This window comes from Mangifera indica, chromosome 3 (assembly GCF_011075055.1).
Source record: "Mangifera indica cultivar Alphonso chromosome 3, CATAS_Mindica_2.1, whole genome shotgun sequence".
In the NCBI taxonomy this organism is placed as follows: Eukaryota; Viridiplantae; Streptophyta; class Magnoliopsida; order Sapindales; family Anacardiaceae; genus Mangifera; species Mangifera indica.
This window is the reverse complement of record NC_058139.1, coordinates 19,301,540-19,324,864: the sequence shown is the minus strand read 5'-3', so window position 1 is coordinate 19,324,864 and position 23,325 is coordinate 19,301,540. Positions and strand designations below refer to the sequence as shown.

General features: G+C 32.7%; 2 protein-coding genes across 3 annotated transcripts; both read left to right on the top strand.

Moving 5' to 3' along the window:
- The first annotated feature begins 4,181 nt into the window (after positions 1-4,181).
- On the top strand, positions 4,182-6,988 carry LOC123210834 (probable receptor-like protein kinase At2g39360). Of its 2 annotated transcripts, none has more exons than XM_044629324.1 (8): positions 4,182-5,003; positions 5,112-5,293; positions 5,383-5,615; positions 5,704-5,830; positions 5,913-5,984; positions 6,061-6,244; positions 6,341-6,473; positions 6,575-6,710. In XM_044629324.1, exons 2-8 carry the CDS (start codon positions 5,140-5,142, stop codon positions 6,599-6,601), a joined length of 930 nt encoding a protein of 309 aa, XP_044485259.1. In that variant the 5' UTR covers positions 4,182-5,003; positions 5,112-5,139; the 3' UTR covers positions 6,602-6,710. The 2 variants fall into 2 exon arrangements, with proteins under 2 accessions (XP_044485259.1, XP_044485258.1); XM_044629323.1 differs by having other exon boundaries at positions 4,187-5,003; positions 6,649-6,988.
- A 13,333-nt stretch (positions 6,989-20,321) lies between these two features.
- Positions 20,322-21,440, top strand: LOC123210258 (ethylene-responsive transcription factor ERF086-like). The gene has a single exon (XM_044628511.1). The coding sequence runs from the start codon at positions 20,322-20,324 to the stop codon at positions 21,438-21,440; it is 1,119 nt and encodes a 372-aa protein (XP_044484446.1).
- The last annotated feature ends 1,885 nt before the right edge of the window (positions 21,441-23,325 follow it).

Sequence of the window (23,325 nt, the reverse complement as noted above, 5' to 3'; positions counted from 1 at the left end):
AATATCTTTATCACAACAGAACCATTACAGAGACTAAATTTCATCGAATTTCTAGAGCATATAAGACATTATGTAGGTAAAAGGTTTAACCACTGCACAAAACCAATTTGCATGTGTCCATTCCTTTTACATCAATTTTGGTATTATTACCTATATATATTCACCATGTTTCCCTCGGTATTCGACGAAATTCCACAAAAATGTCTCTATCACGAACTATATGGTCTGTGGCTCCTGAGTCTATAGTCTACATAGGATAAGATTCAGTTAAGAAAACGGTACTAGAAACATAAATCTCACAATTTGAGGTAAAATAAGGTAATACCTTCTTCTGCTCTATGCATTCATGGGCGAAGTGACCCTTGTTCCCACAGTTATAATGGCAGTTTTAACTTATCTCTTTTTTCGAAGTGCTTACCTTTTTTACACTTGAATCATTTATCCTTGTTCACAGGTCTTTGGATGATCTCTTTTCCTTTTTTGGATTTTTGCTATTTTCTTTTATAACCAGAAAACTTCCTCGAACTGGACTCAACAACAGATGCACGAGCATTTGGTCTAGCAGCCTCTAGGTGTTCAACTTCCAGTTCAAGATGGTGAGCAATATCATCAAAAGTCTTGATGTTGTCATTATGAGTCATATTCACTTTCATGTGCCCCTGACTATCAGGTAAAGATCATATAATAGTCTGCACTTGTTGTTCATCAGTCAATTCATGCCCAGCTTTCTTTAACTTAGTTATCATGTTCAACATTTTTCTTAGATGTTGTTTCATCGGCTTATTGAGAACTTTCTTATATATATTGAACTTGATGGTTAACTACCTTAGTTTGGATACGGTTACTTCTCTAAACTTTTCTTTCAATGCCACCCACATAGCATTTACAGTTTCAAATTGCTCATACTGATAAGCAATATCATCATTCATTGAGCTGATGAGAATACTTCCGGCAGTTGAATCTTTCTTTTTCTAGGCATTATAAGCATTCATGTCACGCTTATGTTGGGCATTGTTAGGATTCTGCCCCTCAGCCAGTTGGGGCTCTTCCATAACTTGATTAACAACCTCCAAGGCATCCTGTCCATCTAGGATATAGTGCATTCTCATTCTCCATATTTTATAATTGTCCTCATTCAGTCTTTCTCCCTTATTCAAATTGGCAATAATGTTTTTCAAAGTCATTTCTATATATAACTACAGAGATATGTCAACACAACACCAACAATAAGATATATACACATTTTATTGTCACAATTATATATTAAAAATTAAAATATTTCACATAAAGCATAGATTCGAAAGTTCACTATATGCACAATTATCATCTATGACATAAATGTTCTATATTTTAACAATTAATCCAATCGCATCAATATAAATTCTAGATGAGAATAATTAAATTCTACCAGTCTCAGCATTTTCATAAACAATCATAATATATATTATATTATATCAACACATAGTTTAATATATCTATAATTCAAAGAAGTTTAATAGAATAACATATTAACAAATTAAACAAACAAGCACAAAAGTAAATATGAATATGAAATTCAAACATTTCAATGACTACGACCAACTTCTAATTTGGCTTGAGATTTGTATGATTTAAAACAGGGCATTTTTACAATCGGACGCTCTTCATATTTATAGGGATTCAATCTCCACTAATCAGATTGAGAAATGTATTTTTCTCTATCTTTGACAATGTTAAATGTAACTTCATCCAAAATAAAATTATTATAATGCTTGCGATAGCCAACATGCCTCACACTTTGCTAATTTGGGAAAATAGAGAGAGATGTTGATTTTTTTATGTTCATTACAATTCAGCGTTCTTCAGCAAGTTGTAATTCATCTACACATTGCCAATAATTCTTGAATTTCTTGTCCCAAATAAGATTAGAAATTATTATAGTCCAATAATCTGACAATGAACTTAGTAGTCCAGATATCCTCTCTATTTCAGTTAATTTTATGCCCTTGTCTTTTAAATCGTAATATCTCTCACGCATGACACCAAGGTGAGTGAAAAGATTGTGCACTCGATTCATCTTATAGTTCAGATAGTAGTCCTTAGTCAATATGTTTACCCTATATATAACCAATAAATGAACAATAATTAATACATATACACAACAATATAAACAACACATGTTCATATGTTTAGCAATGTATAATTCAAAACCATGATCAAAATAACATCTATAAGTGTTCAATTCATACATCAATAGATTACACAAAATAGAATATGAGTCAATACAAGTTGTTAGACATAAATGGAAGCATGCACATGCTCCTACTCGTCGCAAAACTGGTTTACATGCTTCCACTTGTCAGAGAACATTGCTCACTCGTCTCCACGCATTGGGAGCACAACTCACACGCTGTCATACATCGGAATGCACCTTCACGCACCAATTACAATTCACACGCATCGATCAAATATTGACCGTTGACTGGTCTACCATTGACCATTAACCGGTCTACCATTGACCGTTGACCATTAATCGATCAAATGTTTGACCAGTCTATCCATGGGTTAGGACCTGAGTTAGGTAGACCTGATTGACCAAACAGGTTGACCTATTGACCGATGAGTTTTGACTAACCTGTTGAATAATCAGGTCAGACAATCGAGTTTTCCCAACCCAATTACAACTTGTAATTGCAGCATGAACCCAAAGTTTTCGAGGGCAAAATTCGCATCTTTTGGCCACCCAATAATGACGATTTCATAAGGATTTTAAAGCTCGTGGCCCACAGATTCATATCCATAAAAGTTTCGATAAAAAAGTCACCAGATTTCAGTGAATTAGATGCATGAACGTCATGGTTTTGGGTGAAAAATAGGCCACTGAAATTCGTCTAATTTCATCCGAATTCAGTGCAATTTTTTCTAACTAAACATGCATCTCATGTCCAGAATTCATGCTAACATGATTCTAGGCATCAATTTCACAAAACTACAACGAATTCATCAATAATCAAAATACGTTCGTACGCATTATATATAAAAATATTGTTCACGCAAATTAATTTCTAAACATGCTTCCAAATCATGTTTATATCACCAATATCACAATTGCACAGATAAAACCATGCTCTGATACCAATGAAAGTGGAAATAACATAAATTCAGGATCATATAAAAATATACCTGATTTAGAAATTTATAACTTTGGTGAAGTAATGCGCTCCTGATGGAATCCACAACATACTTTACTTAATTCACTTTCTTGTTTTCTATAAAATTTCTTCCAGATGATAGAGTATTAGAGAAAAAAAGAGTTTTGTAATTTTTTACGTAAAAGGTTATCTTTCAAATAGAAGTTACGCTTATTTATATTAAAAGAAAGAGTGATAGTTAACTTCAATAACTGTCAAGGGTAAAAGGATAATTCTCATATATAAGAGAATTAATTTTGTCTTTTAACCCTAATGAATTAGGTCAACCCATCATGGGTGCACCAGATCCAATACTGCAGAAAAAGCTGAAGTAGAATGACAATCACAGCTAGAAGAATCTACTATTTCTGCGATTGAATATTTGATGGACCACAAAGGCTGATTTTAACGAGGCATGATTTATCTGATATGTGCCCCTGATTAATTAACCATGGCTACCCAGATAGTCCCTTACATCTCTTTTGTCATTCTTCTGGTGCAGTAAGACTGAAATTATAGAAGTAAAACAACAACAATGTTATAACAAAACCTTGCTTGCTGCCATACTCTGAGACAACACAACACATCCAAACAACATTCTGTTTCAGAAATCTACATTTCTCAAGAAAGTTTCCCACAGTTGGATCTTGGTTGGCCTATTATTTTTCAGACCAGCACAATAAGACAACTTTTTTTGTTTGGAATCCCGCTCAAGTTATCCCTTGAGTGCCACAATAAGACAACTTCCTTTCCACCAATCTTCATTTGTTTTCAGCAAACCCAAAAAACTACAAATTCAGGAAACCAGACAAAAATGAATAATAAGAGAGAGGCTTACATATTACATTACATTACAGCTCATTCGGCTTCCCCCACTCTTTGTTGAATGCAGGCAAAGAGAGAGAGGGTATTCTAGTAACTCTCATTTCCAAAACTAAGCCTAGAGCAATAAAATCTATGTAGCCATGGAAACTGAGCACCTGTTGCCTTGATAATTTCATGTTTTAGCTAAGCTGTCATGACCCCATCAAAGTAACAGGCCCATCTCCATCTATATGCAAAAATGGTTATGCCTCTCTTCTTTCCAGATCAGATGACTAAAAAAGTGGCAAAAAGAAAGATTGAGTGAATTCAGGAAGAAGCTTGAAATTGATGGACTGAAAACTACCTTTTTAATTTGATCCACCTTCGATAATTATGTCTTCTCCACCGCCACTCCTATTAAGCCATTTCATGCATGTCCACATCTATTTAGTAAATTCAACCTATATTTTACGGTTGGTAACAACAACAGAAAGATCCAAATGGCCTTAGATTTTCAGATTGACGGATTCCACATAGTGCCCCAATTTTCCAATGATTTCAACTTGAGAAACTCCTTTCTTTGCCATCTCTTTTTAACTTCTTCTTATTAATAATGCACTGCTTTCCTTTCTACTCCGTCACCACTCTTCTGAGCCTACTAGCTAGCTTTACATATTTTCTTTCATTTCCATATCTCCATTGAGCAATTACAGAAAGGGAGTTGCTATGGGGCTTTCTATAAGTGAAATTTTGATTGGATGATGAACATAAAACAACCTAGTGGCGTACTCAGAAAAGCAAGCGAGTTGTCTGCTGAGATATTGTTTCAGATTTAAGCAGAATATTGAACATTTCTACCGATATCTGATTCCTAAGTGGGTTCTTAAGATCAACAAGCTTTGTGTTTCTCAGTACTTGTGGGCACCGGAGAAGTCCTTGAAGTGGCAGCAGCGCGTTGTTCAAACATCAGCGTGAACAAGAGAAATTTTACTTGAAAATAATCACTTCAACTGTAGTTTTACAGCATAGGTATTGGAATCTTGAGCTCCTAAATCCGAAAATCCCCTGTTACGCGCTTCTACTTTTGAGTTACTTTTGTTTTTCTAAGCTGATGGTGGATCACTGATTTTATCTCAGGTTCAATGTTCAAGTTTGTCGAAACCATATGTCGAAATCGGTTGCAACTATAGTTGGAGGTGCTGCAGGGGCACTTGCTTTAATGGCAGTATTCGTTGGACTTGTGTGGTTCTGCAAGTCACAATGTAAAAATGTTTCAAACAAGAATTCAGAGACAGGTTCCTCAGATCCATCCGCACTTGGTAAGTCTTCTGTGTACAAAGACAAAGAAGCTTCTGGTGGCTGCTCATGTCACAGTGTGTGTTCACTCATTAACTTTATAACATTACAGTTGAGTGGAATAGAGGGGCTGGATCAATTTCAGCCACAGGCCAGCCTCTATCTGGAGCCCATGGAGCACGGCAGTTCACAATGGCAGAGTTGGAGCAAGCCACCAGGCCATTTAGTGAAAGTAGTCTCATTGGCTATGGAAGCTTTGGTCCAATATACAAAGGCCTGCTTCTCGATACTGTAGTTGCTATCAAAAGGCGCCCTGGTCCTCCTCGACAAGAATTTGTTGCAGAGGTATGGTTAATATTGAACATATTCATTTAAAAATGGTAAAATATCTGTAGAACTCAACAGAGATTACTGAGTCCTTCGAAGTAAACAGGTTAATCATTTGTCAGCGATCCGACATCGCAATTTAGTTAGTCTTCTGGGTTACTGCCTGGAAAATGGCTCTCAAATGTTGGTGTTTGAATATCTACCAAATGGCAACATGTGCAATCATTTATATGGTATGGTTCCCCTGCACAATTTTGTTTTGTATGATTTGTATGCACTAAATGTTACAAGAATCTATTGTTTCGACTTGGAAAGATATGGGGCAAGAGCCATCGGCTAAACTGGAGTTCAAACAGAGGGTATCCATAGCTCTGGGAGCAGCTAAAGGTAAGGCAATGAAAGAGTTCTATAAAGTTATCAAGATTTGGGAAGGACCCAAATCACAGTTTCTTAATATTTGCAGGTTTATGCCATTTGCATAGTCTAAGGCCTCCCTTGCTGCACAAAAACTTTAAAACAGCCAATGTATTGGTTGATGAGAACTTCATTGCTAAAGTTGCAGATGCTGGAGTCTCAACTTTACTTGACAAAATAGAAGAAGCAGACCCATCTCACATGACTAATGTCAATGTTTTCCAAGATCCAGAGTAATTTAATTTATTCTGATTCTTCCTTTTTGGTAAATTAATTAGCTTTCACACCTATTTAATCATTCATCACATCCTTCCAAACCCAATGCTTAGGCTAGAAGGACCCGGAGGCTTCACAGAAAAGAGTGATGTTTATAGCTTTGGCGTTTTTCTTTTCGAGCTTGTAACCGGACATGAGGCTTCACATATTACCTCCCTGGGATCTTATGAAGCCTTAATTGAATGGGTAACTAAATTATGAATTCTTTATTTCTTTGATGCCTTTAGTCCAAGGTTTCTTTAAAGTTAATAAGATTGGGAAACACTAAAGGGGACTACTGTCCCCAGGTCTCTTCCTTTGTTCTTTCCTTTTGAGCAGCCAATAAATGTGAACCTCAGTAATTTTTGTTGATTTCTCAAAGGTCCGATCAAGATTGAGTTTAAACGATTTTGTGGACCGTCGCCTGGTGGGAACTTTCACTACAGATGGAATCAGGGACTTGATCAGGCTGACTCTACAATGCATGAGCTCTCCTGGAAGCAAGCGGCCAAAAATGGAAATGGTTATGGTTGAACTTGAACGGATTCATGAGAAAGAAATGGCATTAACAACATTTATGGGCGAGGGAACTTCTACAATTACTCTAGGTAGTGAACTATTTACTTCAAAATGAAATAAGAAGGGGTCCTGTACAGGGATTCATATGAAAGTATATATTTAAACTATGTACTTTTTCTGAATCCATTTCCAGTTGAATTCAAGTAGTCTGGAATTCACTAATCAGACAAAATTGAAAGAACAGCACTACTAATTAACCCACTCTGACTTCTAGAATCATACAAACAGAAACAGGCAGACCCCAGTGGATATTCTATGTTTCAAGAGACATACCAATTCTGGCCTTCATTGCACTTCACTGTGTGGTCTGTCCCCTGAAAATCCCTCAAGCAAGCACAAGAAAGAGTGTCAATTTCATTGAAAAAGTTTACTAATTAAGCTAGATTCAAACTCAAAAACGTTGAGAGAGTTTGAGTAATTGAAGTAATGGATACTAAACTCGACCATCCCTGTCCGATCCTAATACAACAAATGTTATGCAAGTCATGTTAAGCCATCTTTAAAAGGGACCACATAGACGTTGATTATGACAAAGCTCTTCCCCCACCCACAAATCATTTCTGCATTCGGGCCAATTCAACAACAGCACATATTCATCTCATCAATTAAAAATATCAAGCAGTTTCAAATCTTGTTGTCGTCTTTTTTGTTCTTTGTTTTAACTATGTAGGTTATTTAGGCTTGTGGAGTGATTTGCCATTGCTTTTTTTTTGCATACATACGCAGAATGCCGCAACCCAACACACCCCACACCACCCACACACCCCGCGCCCCCCCCCCCCCCCCCCCCCCCAAGCAATAGATAGGACATGTTTAACATATTACTCAAGATGCACATAATGGATTTAGTTGTCTAAATTCACTGAATAAGAATATGCATTTGCATGATAAAAATGTATGCATTTTATTTTTAAGATGTTTCAGTTAAGGCAAAGAGATTTCTTGCTCTTACTATCAGAGGATTATTTATACAAAGGCCAAATCTGTTGAGTCCAACTAATTTCTATACTTTGACCAAAGCCTATACCGCAACATGTTTTGGAGGCTTGTAGCATTAACAAGTCCCTCATGAAGCTTGGTGTAAAAGGAGACAGAGTGATTGTTAAAGAGGTATGCCATAACTTACAATTTATCATTCACGTTTTTACATTCTTGTGGTATCACTCCATAGCTGTAAATATTGTGTTTCATACTCTTTGAACTGATCTGTGATGTATGGAGTTTTTCCTCACGATGTTTGACATGGTTCTCATATTCCAAATGCCAAAATAAAAAAAAAATGGAAGTAGAAGAAGACTCTATTGTGATAGCTCCAATTTAAGAATTTGTTTCTTTGGTTAAGTGCCATCTGTCCTCTTTTCCACTTCCTGCCAGATGGAGATTGTGTGGCATGACTCTACTGAGAATTCCGGTCCATCAAAGGTAAAAAAGGCCCCAGTGGAAGTGACATATCTTTGTTATCAGAGCTTGTTCACTACCAATCATAGCAGGTATCTATATAAAGTTTCAATTTCTGGCTTCAAGTCATGTTGGTAATCTTTGGAAAAGTTTAACCTCATTATTATTATTGTGTTTTCATCATTTGATACAATTTAGAAGCGGTGTGCTTTGTGATCTAGTAACTATCCTACAAATAGAGTTGAACTTTGTAAGACATTCACTGCTTCGCTAAAATTAGAGTCAAATGATGCACCATGTAATTGTATTTTTTGGGTGTATAGTTAATCGCCACTTTTCTGCTGAAACTGAAAGAATTTTGTATGCTGTGATTTACAGTTGCTTAAGCATCTTGGACACTATGAATCTAATTAAAAGGGAAGATGATATAGAGATTTGATTAGCTGACCTTAATCGGTACAATTGTGGTAAGTGTAATGACAAACAAATATCCGGTTGCCTTCCAGCATGACATGATGCAGACTTAAAATACAAACTTGTCTTCTGCATGACATGTTGCAGTATGGTGTCCTTAGTAAAGTTTGAAGTGGTTGAAATGAAGTTAATAATTTTGCATCTCATAGTGCAGTAAAGACTAGCAGGAGCAGATTCAAAAAGGTAATTCAAGCCTTTTTCTAGGCCACTTGTGTTATTTACTACTGAATAGCCACATAATTGCATATCACATAAGCATAAAATTATACATACCAACAAATTGCACAAACTTATTTATATAAACTGAGATGGTAGCTTAGGTCAAAGGACTATTTCTCACCCAAGTTTTAATGCAAAGATAAATACATACTCGTGAGGTTTTAAAAGCCCAGACACCCATTTGCCACATCATTTATGTTAAAATTTGTTGTTAACTATTATGATAAAATCGTTATTTAATCAATAATATTAAAAAACTAAAATTTTATCTTATTCTCCTCCTATAGTTTAAAAAACTAACAATTCCCCTCATACAGAAGTTTGAAAAGTTACTTTTTTCCCCTAGGGTTTCATCATTCCCTTCCTTCTCTTGCAACGTTCCCCAACCAACCTTCCATTTATCGTTACTCCCTCTCGCATCTCATATGAAAACGTGACCACTGTTCTTCGACCATGAACACAACAAATCATCCATATCCATCGCTCAATGAACGCTTTCCTTCCCACCTTCTTCATCGTGTTTATGGCCAGAGAACGATCTAAATGTGGACGGATCGACATCAAAAGATTCATCTAATATCGATTCATTGATTCAACGAAAATTGTTTATCTTCGTATGATGAAATTGGTCTTGTGGAATGGTCAACTGCGGGAGAAGAAGGTGGTGGGAAGGTCAACTGATGGGAGGAATGATATTCGATCGTTAGAGAAGGAAGAAAAACCTAAAACAGAAATGTAGTTTTTCAAAGTTTAATTATGAAGAGAAATTATCAATTTTTTAAACTAAAAAAAAAAAGATATAATTTTTTAAGATTTTAAGATTTAATAGTAAAACAATATCTTTATCTCAAATAGAAATTAGTGTATGAATAAGTATTTAAATTTTTGAAACTTTATAAATATATATTTATTATTATATTAAAACATAAATAGAAAATACTCATTTGCCTATAAATATAGTACAAATATCTTATGAATGTTTTACTCCTATCATCAAGCTGAATTAAGTGATAAAAAATTTTCAAAACTTGAGAAATTTTATATAAGAAAACAAAATAAAAGCTTAAAACTGTATTTCTTTTATCATAAATAATACAGTTTTCTATTTCTGGCCCATAATATCTTACTTTCAGGGCCGCAAATCTGGCGGTTTGGGCCCTAAAATCGAGGTCCAAGTCCAACCGTCAGAATTAAAAGTCCTCGTCAAACTCTTCGATACGTACCAGGTACGTGCTTAGATTATGTTTGAAGGAGGCGTATATTTGCCACGTCACCCGCTTGTATCACTAAATTTGTACTCAAATCACACGGCAACATCATCGGCCGTCCGATCTGACAGATTTTTAATGGTGTTGTTGGTTCGTACGGATTATATGTCAATTTGTTATTGGTTTAGAACATGGAGGTGGATTTTAAAGCCCCTTGCGTTGGCTTTTTTGGTACTGTGTAATAATATTTGCATATAAAAACATATTAATGCATGGTTCAATAGTTTTAAATTAGAGAAATATTAAATGATTGTCTCATTTAAGATTTGATACAAAATCAATCTTTTATTTATTAACTATCTAAAATCTAAATTCTCATCAATAAACTATTAAAATTAACATAAATAATTAATTTTAAAAATAAAATCATTATTTAATTAATAATATATTAAAAATAATAAAACATTATAAATTTTTCTCATAAGTTTAAAAATATAACAATTTCTCCCTAGATTTTAATTTAGAGATATGTCAAATGTCTTCAGTGTCGATCGTTTTGACTCAAACCATTTAGGTCTCTGACGCTCTCTCGTCTTCATCACCAATCAAGTCTGGACAATGATAAAGACCCAAGCAAGCATAGATCAGCCACGACTTGAATCGACAACAAAGACCTAGACAATCGTAGACCCAGGCAATTTTCCACTCGGCCACAACTTGATTCATCACGACAAAGACGTCACCAATCATTGGATGAATGACATCAGAGACGAGTGTCGAAAGCAACATTAGAGAGAGAGACATCATCAGGAGGGAGAGACAGCGTCAAAGAGTCGATTGTTCATCAAAAAATTATCCTAAAAAAGTTAAAACCCTAGGAGAGAAATGTAAGATTTTAAAGTTTAATCTTGACGGAAAAATATTAGTTTTCTAAACCTAGGAAGAACTTAATAATGTTTTATTATTTTTAATATATTGTTAGTTAAATATATTATTATTTGTGTACATAATTTTATGTTCATGCGATATATTTTTTTAAATTTCTAATATAATTGGGCCTTTTCATGATTAATCTTTTTACAATAACATTATACGTATATGTTTTTTATATATAATTTAGGTATATAGACAATATATTACTATATAATTGGATGATTTTAAATTAAAAATAAAGTAATATCTAATCATATAAAAATACATCATCTATATATCTAATTTATATACCAAAAGTATATACACATAACATTGCTTATTTTTTTATTTCTTGTGTAAGAGTATTATTTAGAGTAAATTACGTTTTTCCCATTTAAAGTTTGACTTAAATACACATTTCTACCCTGTGATACATATTCAAAATCAAATCATGTTGATAAAAACAATTAACAGTATGAGGGTAATATAGAAATCACCATCCATAAATTTTGTAAAAATTAAAAAAAAACTATTTTACATATTAGACTCCTATGATATAAACACGATAATTTATTCATTTAACACGTTTGAAAATTTACATTTGTAACCCTAAAATCGTAGTCATCGATGAATCTCACCATTGTCGTTATTGTCAATAAAGCCATGATACAGAGGCAGTTGAGAACAACAATGACATGTGATAAAAAAGGTGCACCAAAAATTGAAGATAGATCGAGTCACGTAGTGGGGGGATATTTTGGAATGGCATTGTCAATTTTTTATTTCAATAACTAGAGGTTCCATTGACGAAAAAAAGACAATGTTGTTGTTGGAATGAGCCTGAAATAGAGACATCAACATCAAAAGTCTCTAACACCTTCACCACCATAAGCATTGAGAGAAAATGTATTCTCTCAATTTCCACACAAATCTACATTCAAGATTTCAAGTGCTATCACCCATGCGAGTCCTTAACACCTTCACCATCACCCATAGACTTCTTGGTGTCTCTCTGTGGATGAGTAGGAGACCTCCTATTTTTTGAGTTATGGAAGCATCCAATTCGTGATGCGAAGTGTAGGAGCCTTTGAATGTATTATATGTTCATAGCCTTGAATATTTTGATACGTATTGATTCATGTTTTGAACCTGCATTGTTGGGATCTCATAAATATTTTCATTTGTCCTGTTTTTCTGCTACATAATTCATTCTCAGGGCCTATGTATGGGATCCGTTCAATTGGTATCAAAGCCTAAAACATTAAACCATTACCTATTATTATATTTGATTGATTTTGGTGGATTATATTGTACTTGATTAATTGTTGGTGTCTGGTCAATACGTATTGATTCATCATAACTTATGTTGTTATACAAGAAATCGTGTCATTATGCATTTCTTGCACAATGATTGATCGCTAATGTCTACCGAGACATCATGTTACAGTGGAAAACTGTTACATGCCCTGATGACCCATTGGAATAAGGTGGTATGACCAAGAGAATAGAGTTTTGCGTAATAGAAAAATTACGATTTTACAAAATTTGGTTAACTAAATTAAATCTAGTTGATTGATTCAATTAAAAACAACAACTTTTGTATTTGAATACGTAGGTTGACTAGATTTTGTTGGATCAAAATTTCAATTTTCTAAATTCGAGAATTTTTGTGCACAAATTTGAAACATATGTTATGCATTTTCTCTCACACACTTAACACATGTCATGCATTATTGTCCATGTTTTAACTCCATTGATATGTGTTGTCACACATGGTTGAAACATACATGCATTGCCCCTATTTATAACATTAATAATACTTCACCGGAATTTTTCTTAAAAATAACTAACATAAGTGAGAATGTAAACTCTTGATCAATAAATTGAATCACATTAATAACTTTTGTTTTTATTATTTGCTCATGTAAACTCGTGTTATATCTACATACTATTCATTATATCGTGGATGCAGAATCACTCTAACTATAATCGCCAATATTGCACTTCTTTTTGTGCAACGCTCAAATGCTATATACTTCTAGTTAGTATGTGAGAAATCTCGTCAACAATTTTCGTACTACATAGTAGTTTAATATTCATAAATTACTAGAAGGCTAGCTTTCTGTCTACCTCAAATGCAAGTTAAAGAAATGAATTTTGAATCCAAAAAATTAAAATCGCTATTCATAAGATAATTGTCACAGCAATAATATTTTATATGAAAGCATCTAATTCATGATAAAATATATAATAAAAGCTAGCTATAGAGCTATATATGGACTCTTTATATGAGAAATTAAGTATCGATATGATTTACAGAAGAAGATAAGATCAATAGAACATGTTTCATGATGATGACAATGTGATTAATAGATTTCTTTCAGATGCCCTAGAATACGATAAGGTCAACAACATCAATAATGGCAACCACACTAAATGAAATTAGCTCTATTAGGTTAAAAAAAAAAAAAAGGTTTAATTTTTTTCAGGCTTGTTACAAAGCTATGAGAAGCTTACATTGAATTTGCATGGCCTAGGCATAAATAAAATAGCAGTAGGATGATGGAAATATGTAGTGGCATTCATCTGGGTTGAGCTTGGAAATGATTTATTTGGAAGAACACGCACATGCATGGTGGATATTTAGGAAATAAAATAAGCAAAGGTGCGCATGATTGCCCGGTGGAATGGCACGAGTGTGTTTGACTACTTTTAACCCTTCGCCTTTCGTTAAAGTCCAAGTCATAAGACATGCAGCTGTCTTTTTCCCTATATCCCGGCTAATCTTTTGAACTTGAAAATTAACAATTTCATTTCTGTTGAATCTGCAGAAATTCTCTTGATGTTTTGACCCTAAAACAAGAAGTTCCATGACAACAAAACTTGCAAGAAAATTGACTGTAGGGTTAGCTTAAGTGATTAAGTGAAAAGACTCTTCTATAAAAGAATAAGATTTGAATAGTATGATCTCTTATATAAAAAATTTGGATAGATTAACTTGAGAGCAAATATTATGGTGTTATAAAAAGCAAAACCCTAATCTATTCAATATAATAGTTGTAAATTCCGTCACTATAATCCGAACTTACTTGTCTGGCAAAGTTAATCAGTTTAGGCATTAAAAAAACAAGAAACTTGCAAGGGAATGATATTACTCCTTTACATCTTGAATTCCAAGTAGCAGCTTGCTCTTTCTCACATCTTCTAGGAAGAAAACTTAACTGGGTCAAATTAGAGCTAGTAGTTTCATCGTGCGGGATTTATACCATGTAATTTTGGATTCATAATTAAAAACTCTCAATTATAATTTAATTTGAATTACTCGGGTCAATAATTTTCACCGTTAACTTTTAATATTTATTCAATTTATTCCTAACAAATTTTATAGTAATATTTTTTTAAATATTCACATCAGTTCAGATTAAGTTTATTTTAGTTCGAATAAACCCAATTTAGTTTTGAGTTATACCAAGTTAATCCAAATTAAATTTGTATTAAAAAACTCCATCTTAAACCAATTTTTTTCACATTGAGTAGTGACGGATTATTAAAAATTATCAGTCTAACCAAATGGTAAACTTCAGATTATTAATTTTTTTTACAATAAAACTATATATACATAATTTGAGTATGCAAATAATATGTCATCATATGATTAGATGATTTTGAATAAAAAAAAAGTAACACTCAATCATATAATAACACATTATCTATATATTTAAATTATATATAAAAAATATATACATATAGTATTACTTTTTTTTAAAATTATTATATGTGTAATTAATATATAATTAAATGTTTACATGAGTAACTTGGTGGAGCGGGATGTAAATTCAAATGTTTTGATATAAATTGTCACCACCACAATTAATTAGAATTGAGTAATCAATGATACATAATTATAAGATTTACATCAATATAGAGATTAAAGTGTATTTGTCAAAAAGGTTGAACTAAATACTTTTTTTTTCTTGAATTTATGACCTCTACTCATTCCACTTCCCAAAGAAATTATAGGGATTTATACTTATAGAATAATTAATAGCAATAATTTCTCTAATTAATTTAAGTTTTAGTCTACATTAATTATGAATGCATGTACAAAAATCCATATTTTTTAGATGGATCTTCTTCAAATCTTTAGTGGAGTAGTCAAGCCTCATGGATTCCAGAGCAAACATATGCCATTTCTCAAAAGAAACAACAAATCACATATTAACTTTAAATAAGTGTTTTCGAACATTGATTTGATAAAAGAAGTAATTTAATTTAACAATAAAATTATGTGTATTTATTTTGGATGCACAAATATATATATATATTTATATGTGTTATCATGTGATTAGATGATTTTGAATTAAGAATAAAATAATAATCAATCATATGATGATACATATGAGTATGTATATATTTGTGTATCCAAAATAGGTACACATAATATTGCTCTTAATTTAATTTATGATCAAACTGTTTGATTGATGATCAAATTGATTTAATATATAATATAAATTATTTTAATATTAAAATAAATTTAATTTAAAATTATATATATATATATATATATATATATATATATATATATATATATATATAAAATTGAGTAAATATGGTATTTGATTCAAAACTCAATGATAATTTTTTTTATTTTTTATTTTTAAAGCATTTTAAAAGGGGGAAATGCTAAAAACAAGACATAGGTTGACCCATATGATTATGATTAGTTGTTGCAATTCCCAATGCCATTTAAGGGGATAAAAATTACAATTAGAATGAATTAAATTTGTCTTAGTGCCCCACTTAGCGCAGCTTGATTAATTTATGTTGCTTTACAAAGTTTTTTCTTTAAAGCTTTTGATTACCCTTTTGACTGTAGCCTTTTTCTTCTCACTTTTGGAGATCACAGAGAGACAAAAGACCCACCCCATGTCTCAACACTTATGAATTAATCTCATAATTAATCACACTTAAAATTCCCTTAATCTCTTTACAAAATTATTTTTCCATGAATCTTTGACGTAGACATAGCGCCGACTGCTAATTATTCCAAATATGAGTCGTAATAATAATTCAACAAAGCTTTAATGTTAACATGACCACAAATAGAGGCAGTCAAGTCAACAAATTGAATTAATTTTACAACAAAGGCAAAAAAATCACATATTGATGAAAACATGCATGTGAGAATTTAAGTGTATAAAGTGAGATTAAATTAACTTTGACTAACTGGCACTGTGAAGAAGGGACGCTTCTTTCTTCTTCGGCCTGTTGTTACCATGATCTCGAGCCATGAACACAACGAATTATCCAAATCCATCGCTCGACAAACGTATTCCTTCCCACCATCTTCATCGCGTTTGTGATCGGAGAACAATCTGGATATTGATGGATTGACATCAAAAAATTCATCTAATACTGATTCTTTGATCAGACGAAAACTGTTCATCTTCACCTAACTAAATTAGTCTTCAGCCTATTGTTACCATGATCTCGATACGAATAGTTTATTTGGTTTTGATAATTTTTTAATCATATAAAAGATTATAATAATAATAATAATTATTATTATTATTATTATTATTATTATTATTATATTTAATAAAATTAATATGAATAAATAATTATTGTATTTGATTGGACGTAATAAAAGTATATTAAAATATTATTTTATTTACCTATCCTTAAAATTTTATTGAATATAAATTAATATTGTGTTTAATTAAACTAACATATTTTATGTTAAAATAATTATTTTGTGTATTTTTTAAATTGTTCTTCATGTTAATAATATATTAAAATTTTTTGTTTGTGCTATCAAATTATGATAAATTAATTAAAATTTTTCAGTTGAAATCTTATTGTTAATATATTTTATTTAAAATGTTTCTTACTTTACTTATTATTTTAATTGAAAATTAAGGTATTTTTATTCTAAAAATTAAATAAATAAGAATAAAATAGTAACAAAATAAAGATTACCTAGGTAAAGAGAGTACTTATATATTACCAATCATATCCGTATTGATAATAAAATATTACCGTAATTTTTTATTTTTTATAAACCAAAAAATTTAATGACAACAATAAACAATAAAACTATTACACACTTATATGTGTTATCATATGATTGGGTTGATTTTGAATTAAAAATAAAATAACATTTAATCATGTGATGACACATGTAAGTGTGTACATACTTATATACTCAAAATAGACATACATAGTATTGTTCCGGTAATAAAATATAGATAATCAAAGTAATTAAATATTATCCAAACCAATTGCTCTTCAGATTTAACCATTTTAATTTTGCAATTAGATAGAAAAAAAAAAGGCCTAAGGACTTATTCTCACCCAAAGTATGTTGTTATCTCAAGTTTTCCTCCGTTAACTTTGAAAATCTTATTTTCCCACCCATGGATGGTTAAAATTAACAGAACTCTAACCTCTTAAAATTTTATCTCTTTTCCCCCTAAATCTTAAAAACTAACTATTTTCTCTCTATGCTAAGTTTTAAAAAATGGCATCTCCCTAGGGTTTAGTTTTCAATCCCTGTCTTAAATCCGATGTCATCGCCAGCGACGAAGCTTCCCCGACACATCCCTATGCTCCGACGGTCTCTCTCCCCTCCTCTAGAATGCCTAAGGGGAAATAGTTAGTTCTTAGGGTTTTGGGAGAAAAAATAGATTAAATTTTAATTTATTTTTAGTATTACAGATAAAATAATGATTTTACCCTTGAAACCGTTAATTTTAACCATCCAGAGGTGGATAAATGGGATTTTCAAAGTTAACGAAGAGAAAACATGAGATAATGACATACTTTGAGTGGGAAATAGTCCTTTGGCCAAAAGAAAAATTAAAATCTATCCTGCCATTCTTTCATCTTCCATGTTTCTACCACCCACTCAATCAACAATGATTCATAATCTTGGTTAATTAATGTAAATTAATCTAGTAATTAAGTTTGACATTCCTAGCTATAGAAAAGCATGCCACAAGGTTCCTTGGAGATTATGATTTATAATGGCACTTGAAAAGCATTTTAAATTCCATAGCTCAAGGGGCTAGCTAGGTATAGTTATAATGGTGTCATTTTCAGGTTGATTGCTTCTTAGTTCTCCACGTGACTTAGATCATGTTTTAATCAAATAATTATTTAGTCTTAATAAATTATATATTTCACTACTTCTCACATGAAGCCCATAATGTAAGAATGATCGATGCTTACATTAGTTTGACGAAATAATTACCTCGTTAATGAATGATAATATATATTTATTTTAGTGAAACTGGTATGTAATTAACTATTAATTCATGAAACACAAATTACATTTTTCATGTTCACTGTTGCCCAAAGTCAATTCATCAGGGCATCTTCATCTTCATCTATCATCGACCTTCATCATTAGTGACAGAGGGAGAAGGATGGGCTGAAGAGCTCTCAACAGAAGTCTAGTCACCAAATAAGGAAAGAAAAGATCGAAATCTTATGGGGAAAATGTAACTTTTTAAAATTTAAAGTTGAAAAAATTATGAGTTTTTAAAACTAAAATAGGGAAATACAATAAAATTTTATTTTTTTAATATTGATAAAATGATAATTATACTCTTGTATTTCATAAATAGTATATTAATAATAGTAAAAGTGATTAAGAAAGACAGTAATTTATATACACATAATTTATATTTAAAAAAAATTATACAATGATGTGATAATACCTTTCTAGGAAAAAGACTATTTCCCACCCAAATTTTAGCCCAATTTCAAAGTCACATCCACGAGAGATGAAAAGCCCAAACTTTCACTCATGATCAAACTGTTATCCAAATTTTTAGTTAGAGATAGGGGTAAAATCATTATTTTATCTATAAACTTTAAAACTTCAAAATTTTATCATTTTCCCCCTCCAGGTTTTAAAAACTAACACTTCAATCTATCCCCCAAGTTTAAAAAGTTTAGATTTTACCCCTAGGTTTTGCTTCCTTCTCCAGCCACCACCGACGATCAACACTTTCCACTGATCTCCCTTCTCTAACTACAAAGAATGACGAAGGACAAACCTTCATCGTCCAAATTTGGACAACGAAACGTCGTCCATATTTGAAAGAACAGACGAAAGACAATGTTTCATCATCCTTCATCGTCGCATCTAGACGACGCAACGAGCTACAAAGGATGACGAAGCGTCGTTCTTCGTCATCTGGGCTGTACGATGAAGAGATCTCTATCTCTTCGTCGCACCGTGCGACTAGGAGATGGAGATTTCTTCGTTATATCACCGTCATCGCACCAGGAGAAAGAGGAGGTCAAAAACGATGTCGGAGATGACACCAGAAGATGAAGTTGAAGAGTGGAGGTGAAACTGTTGTTTTTGAAAGTTATGGGGGCGACTGAGTTTTGAAAAATATGAAAACCCTAGGTTTGGGGGGTGAAAATGTTCCTTTTCAAAGTTTAAAAAATTTAGATAAAGGTGAAATATTAGTTTTTAAAACCTTGGAGGAGCGAAAAGTAATAAACTTTATAACTTTTAATATAAACAATAAAATAACTATTTTACCCCTTCCTTTAACAGAAAAAATTAACAAAAGTTTGATCATGTGTTGAAGTTTGAGTTTTTCATCTCCTGTGGATGTAGGTTTGAGATTGGGCTAAAAGTTGGGTGGAAAATAGTCATTTTCCCTACCTTTTTACTGTTACATATCAATATTACCACATTATTATCATTAAATAACTCTTGTATCATTTAAATATTCAACTATTTCACATGAAGCCGATAATGTAAGATTGACCTATGTTTGCATTTGTCTGATGAAACGGTTGCCTCATTATTGAATGACAGTCAATAAGAAGGAATTCATTGATTAGTGGCTAGCCTTCCATTTAGGTGTTTTGACAGCTACATGCACAACAAAAGGTATTTTCATTTTAATCTTTCATTTTATTTTAACCCATAAGATTAAGTTGTAATTAGCTTGTCTAATTGAGTTTGTTTGTGTTGAAAGTGTATGAGAAGTGGATTGAGTACTGTATATAGCTAGAATCTATTTTTTATTCTGAGATTATATTTTTATAATTTCTATGGGAAAGTAGGTTGGAAAAGTAGGGAATGGCATTTGCATTTTCCTTTATTTTCTCTCTCTCCCCTGTTCAAACCAGAGTCTTTAAAAGACTTAACTATTCTCCCCTACACTTCCACTCAAAATCAAACTCTTCTTTCTCCCAAAACCTGTCCTCTCCATTTTACCACATTTTCTTTCGCTTAATGGCTGCGTCAAAAGCCACTGATAAACCCTTTCAAGTTTATGAATCCGTTGGTCATCATCACCCTCAAATGGGGTTCACAATTCTTCAACGTAACACATCCCCCCCTCAGCCCGGTGAGAGAAGAGGCCGGAGAAAGCAAGACGAGCCTGGAAGGTTTCTTGGCGTGAGGAGACGACCGTGGGGTCGATATGCCGCTGAAATTAGAGACCCTACGACTAAAGAAAGGCACTGGCTTGGCACATTTGACACCGCTCATGAAGCGGCTCTGGCTTATGATAGAGCTGCATTATCCATGAAAGGCACACAAGCAAGAACCAACTTCATTTATTCATCTGACAACACTCTTCTCCCTTCTCTTCTTTCTCCTTTTGATATTCAAGCTCTCTTTACACCGTCATCACAGTTCACAAATAATACTACTAGTAATCACACTAAACAATCTACACTTCTTCACAACATGACTCCTCAGCCAGCTGACATTTCCAAGAGTAAGACCTTCAATATCCCAATTAATAATGAAACTAGTGTTGAAAATCCATGTGGGTCAGTTGATAATTCATGTTTCTTATTCTCGGCTGATTCTTCTAACTCTGGCTATCTGGGCTGCATTGTTCCTGATAGCTGTTTAAACCCTTCTGCAAATCATCATACTACTAGTACTACAAACTCCAAATACAGTAGCTCTAGTTCTGCTTCAAATGAACAAAACATCTTTGGGTCAATGAGCTCAAGTTCCACAGATAGTCAGTCACATTGTAACAGCAACTATGGAGGATCACTTCCTCTGGATATAACTAGTGTGACAACAATGGCAACCGAAGCTGGGAATTTCCCTTACGTTGGTGAATTCAATAATGGATTTTGGAGTGATGAAAATCAACAGTACTCATGGGAGATGATAAAGAACTGCGATGAACTCTCAGCCATTGTCAACCACAACCCTGGAATGGTGGAAGATAGTAACTGCATGGGAAGTTTTTGTCCAATTATGGACAATATTAACCTTAGCTATGGGCTATTGCCTCAAGCCATGGCCATTTCTTCTCCATCGACTTGCTCTCCTTCAGTTCCTCCTTTTGGTGGAGATGTAGTTGACTTTGGTTATTCACTCTTTTGAGTGCATTGAATTGTATTACTTTATGCCTGTTTTCATGCACTTTCTTTATGTATTTATCTATTTAGTAACTTGTGGCTTTTTTCTTGCAAAACATGTCCCTTTTTCCTTTTCCTTTTTAACACTACTAACTACACAAAAAACTTCCCACTTATGAGTAAGAAGAAAGTCATATATCTAGGTTTAACCTACTTGATGTGTAGTTAATTCCATCCCAAAATAATTGTTTGACAGATCTAAGGTTTAATTTATTTAACGTGATCAATTCAGTTTTGAAAAAATACCCTAATTCAAATAAAGTTTGCTCATTAAATAAAAAGACATAAAAGTTTGAGCTATTAATTGAACCTCCCCAAGCTTAGAAAGGAAGCTGATTCAAAAGGCTTCTTTTAAAGCCATTAAATTGATTTTCATGGAAGGAAAGGAAGTCTCATATCAAACTTTCAGATTATAGGTGGTCTGTCTAAATTCGGTCATCATAGTCTGTGTACTCTCCAACAATGGCTGCATGGATGTCTCTCTTTCTTCGACAACTCTAATCCCCCAAACATCCATGCCACAGTAAAATCTAGCTACCATTGAATGTTAATTTTGCAACGATCCGATCAACCAAATCAAAATTTCTTTCATCAAAACAAAAGTTAAAATGAAAAAAAAAAGGGGGAAAAACTCTTGTGGTATTTTGAGTTGCATGCTTGGAGTACTTTTCATGGGTGAAAGCTTATAGGGTTTTATGTTTGGCCTTTTGTGAGTTCTAAAAGATGAGCATGCCACAAGGCTAAAACTAGACAATTTAGGACGTAATCATTTTTTCAAAGAAGAAGTGTTAAAAGTCCAAATTTAGTACCATCTAGATATAATTAAATTTTTTATTTTAACCTTCATAATCACTTCAACAAATAAATTAAAACTATAATCTTAATACATTATTAATGGGTTTCAAACCTATATTATCATACTTGAACACTTTCACCTTTCTGAGTCAAGTTTTTCTCTTAGGGCATTAGTTCATATCGATGAACTTTGACTGTTTTTCGTTCTAGTTAATCCCTTTTTTGCAGCCATAGATAAACCTAAATTCCACTTAACCGTTGGTAGATTTAAAGTTTCAACAAAAGTGCGTCAAACAGGAAAAATATATAAATTTTGCTTAAGAGCATGTAAGATGATACAAACTGTGCATTGTAGGCTGCTACTGCTAGGATTACTTAATCTATGCGAAAATCAAGAGCAAATCCAGGCAAAGTTCCTTTCAATAAATTCGATGAACTGAAAGATAGAATTGACAAAAGATCACGTTGGATTTATAAGTATGGTTGCTCTGTACTTGTTTTACAAGACAAGGTATGGTTCCCAATTACGGAATCACCACTCTCCAGCATCGTATCTTTTTCTTCTCTGTCAATCTCATCTCCACTCTCCAACTATCCTTCCCTTACAACAACTGAAATTGAATTTTATGAAAATACCCAAAAAACATAAATAACAAGCAGCCTTTATAGAGTGACAACGGAGTGAGATATTAAATATAAAAGCATAAGTTTAAATCTTTCTGATGATATTAAGATAAAAATTTTGATTTATCTAATACGATTCAATATTTCACTTGCTTATTTGAATCTATTCAATCTAGAAAGGGTTAACCAACTCAATGAAGGATTTCTCGTTACCAAAAATCCACTATTTGCCATGCAATAATAGTGCACATTCATGAAAGTTGATCCCCAGTCTAGAATTAAACTAGAACCATATAGATGTCTATATATGTCTTGCCAAGAAGACCATTTCTTTGTACAGTCACTATAAAAAACCAATGCTCACAGTAAGTAATGAAGTTCAATCTCATGACTAAATGTAGATATGAAAAAGAGAGAAAGAAGAACAATTA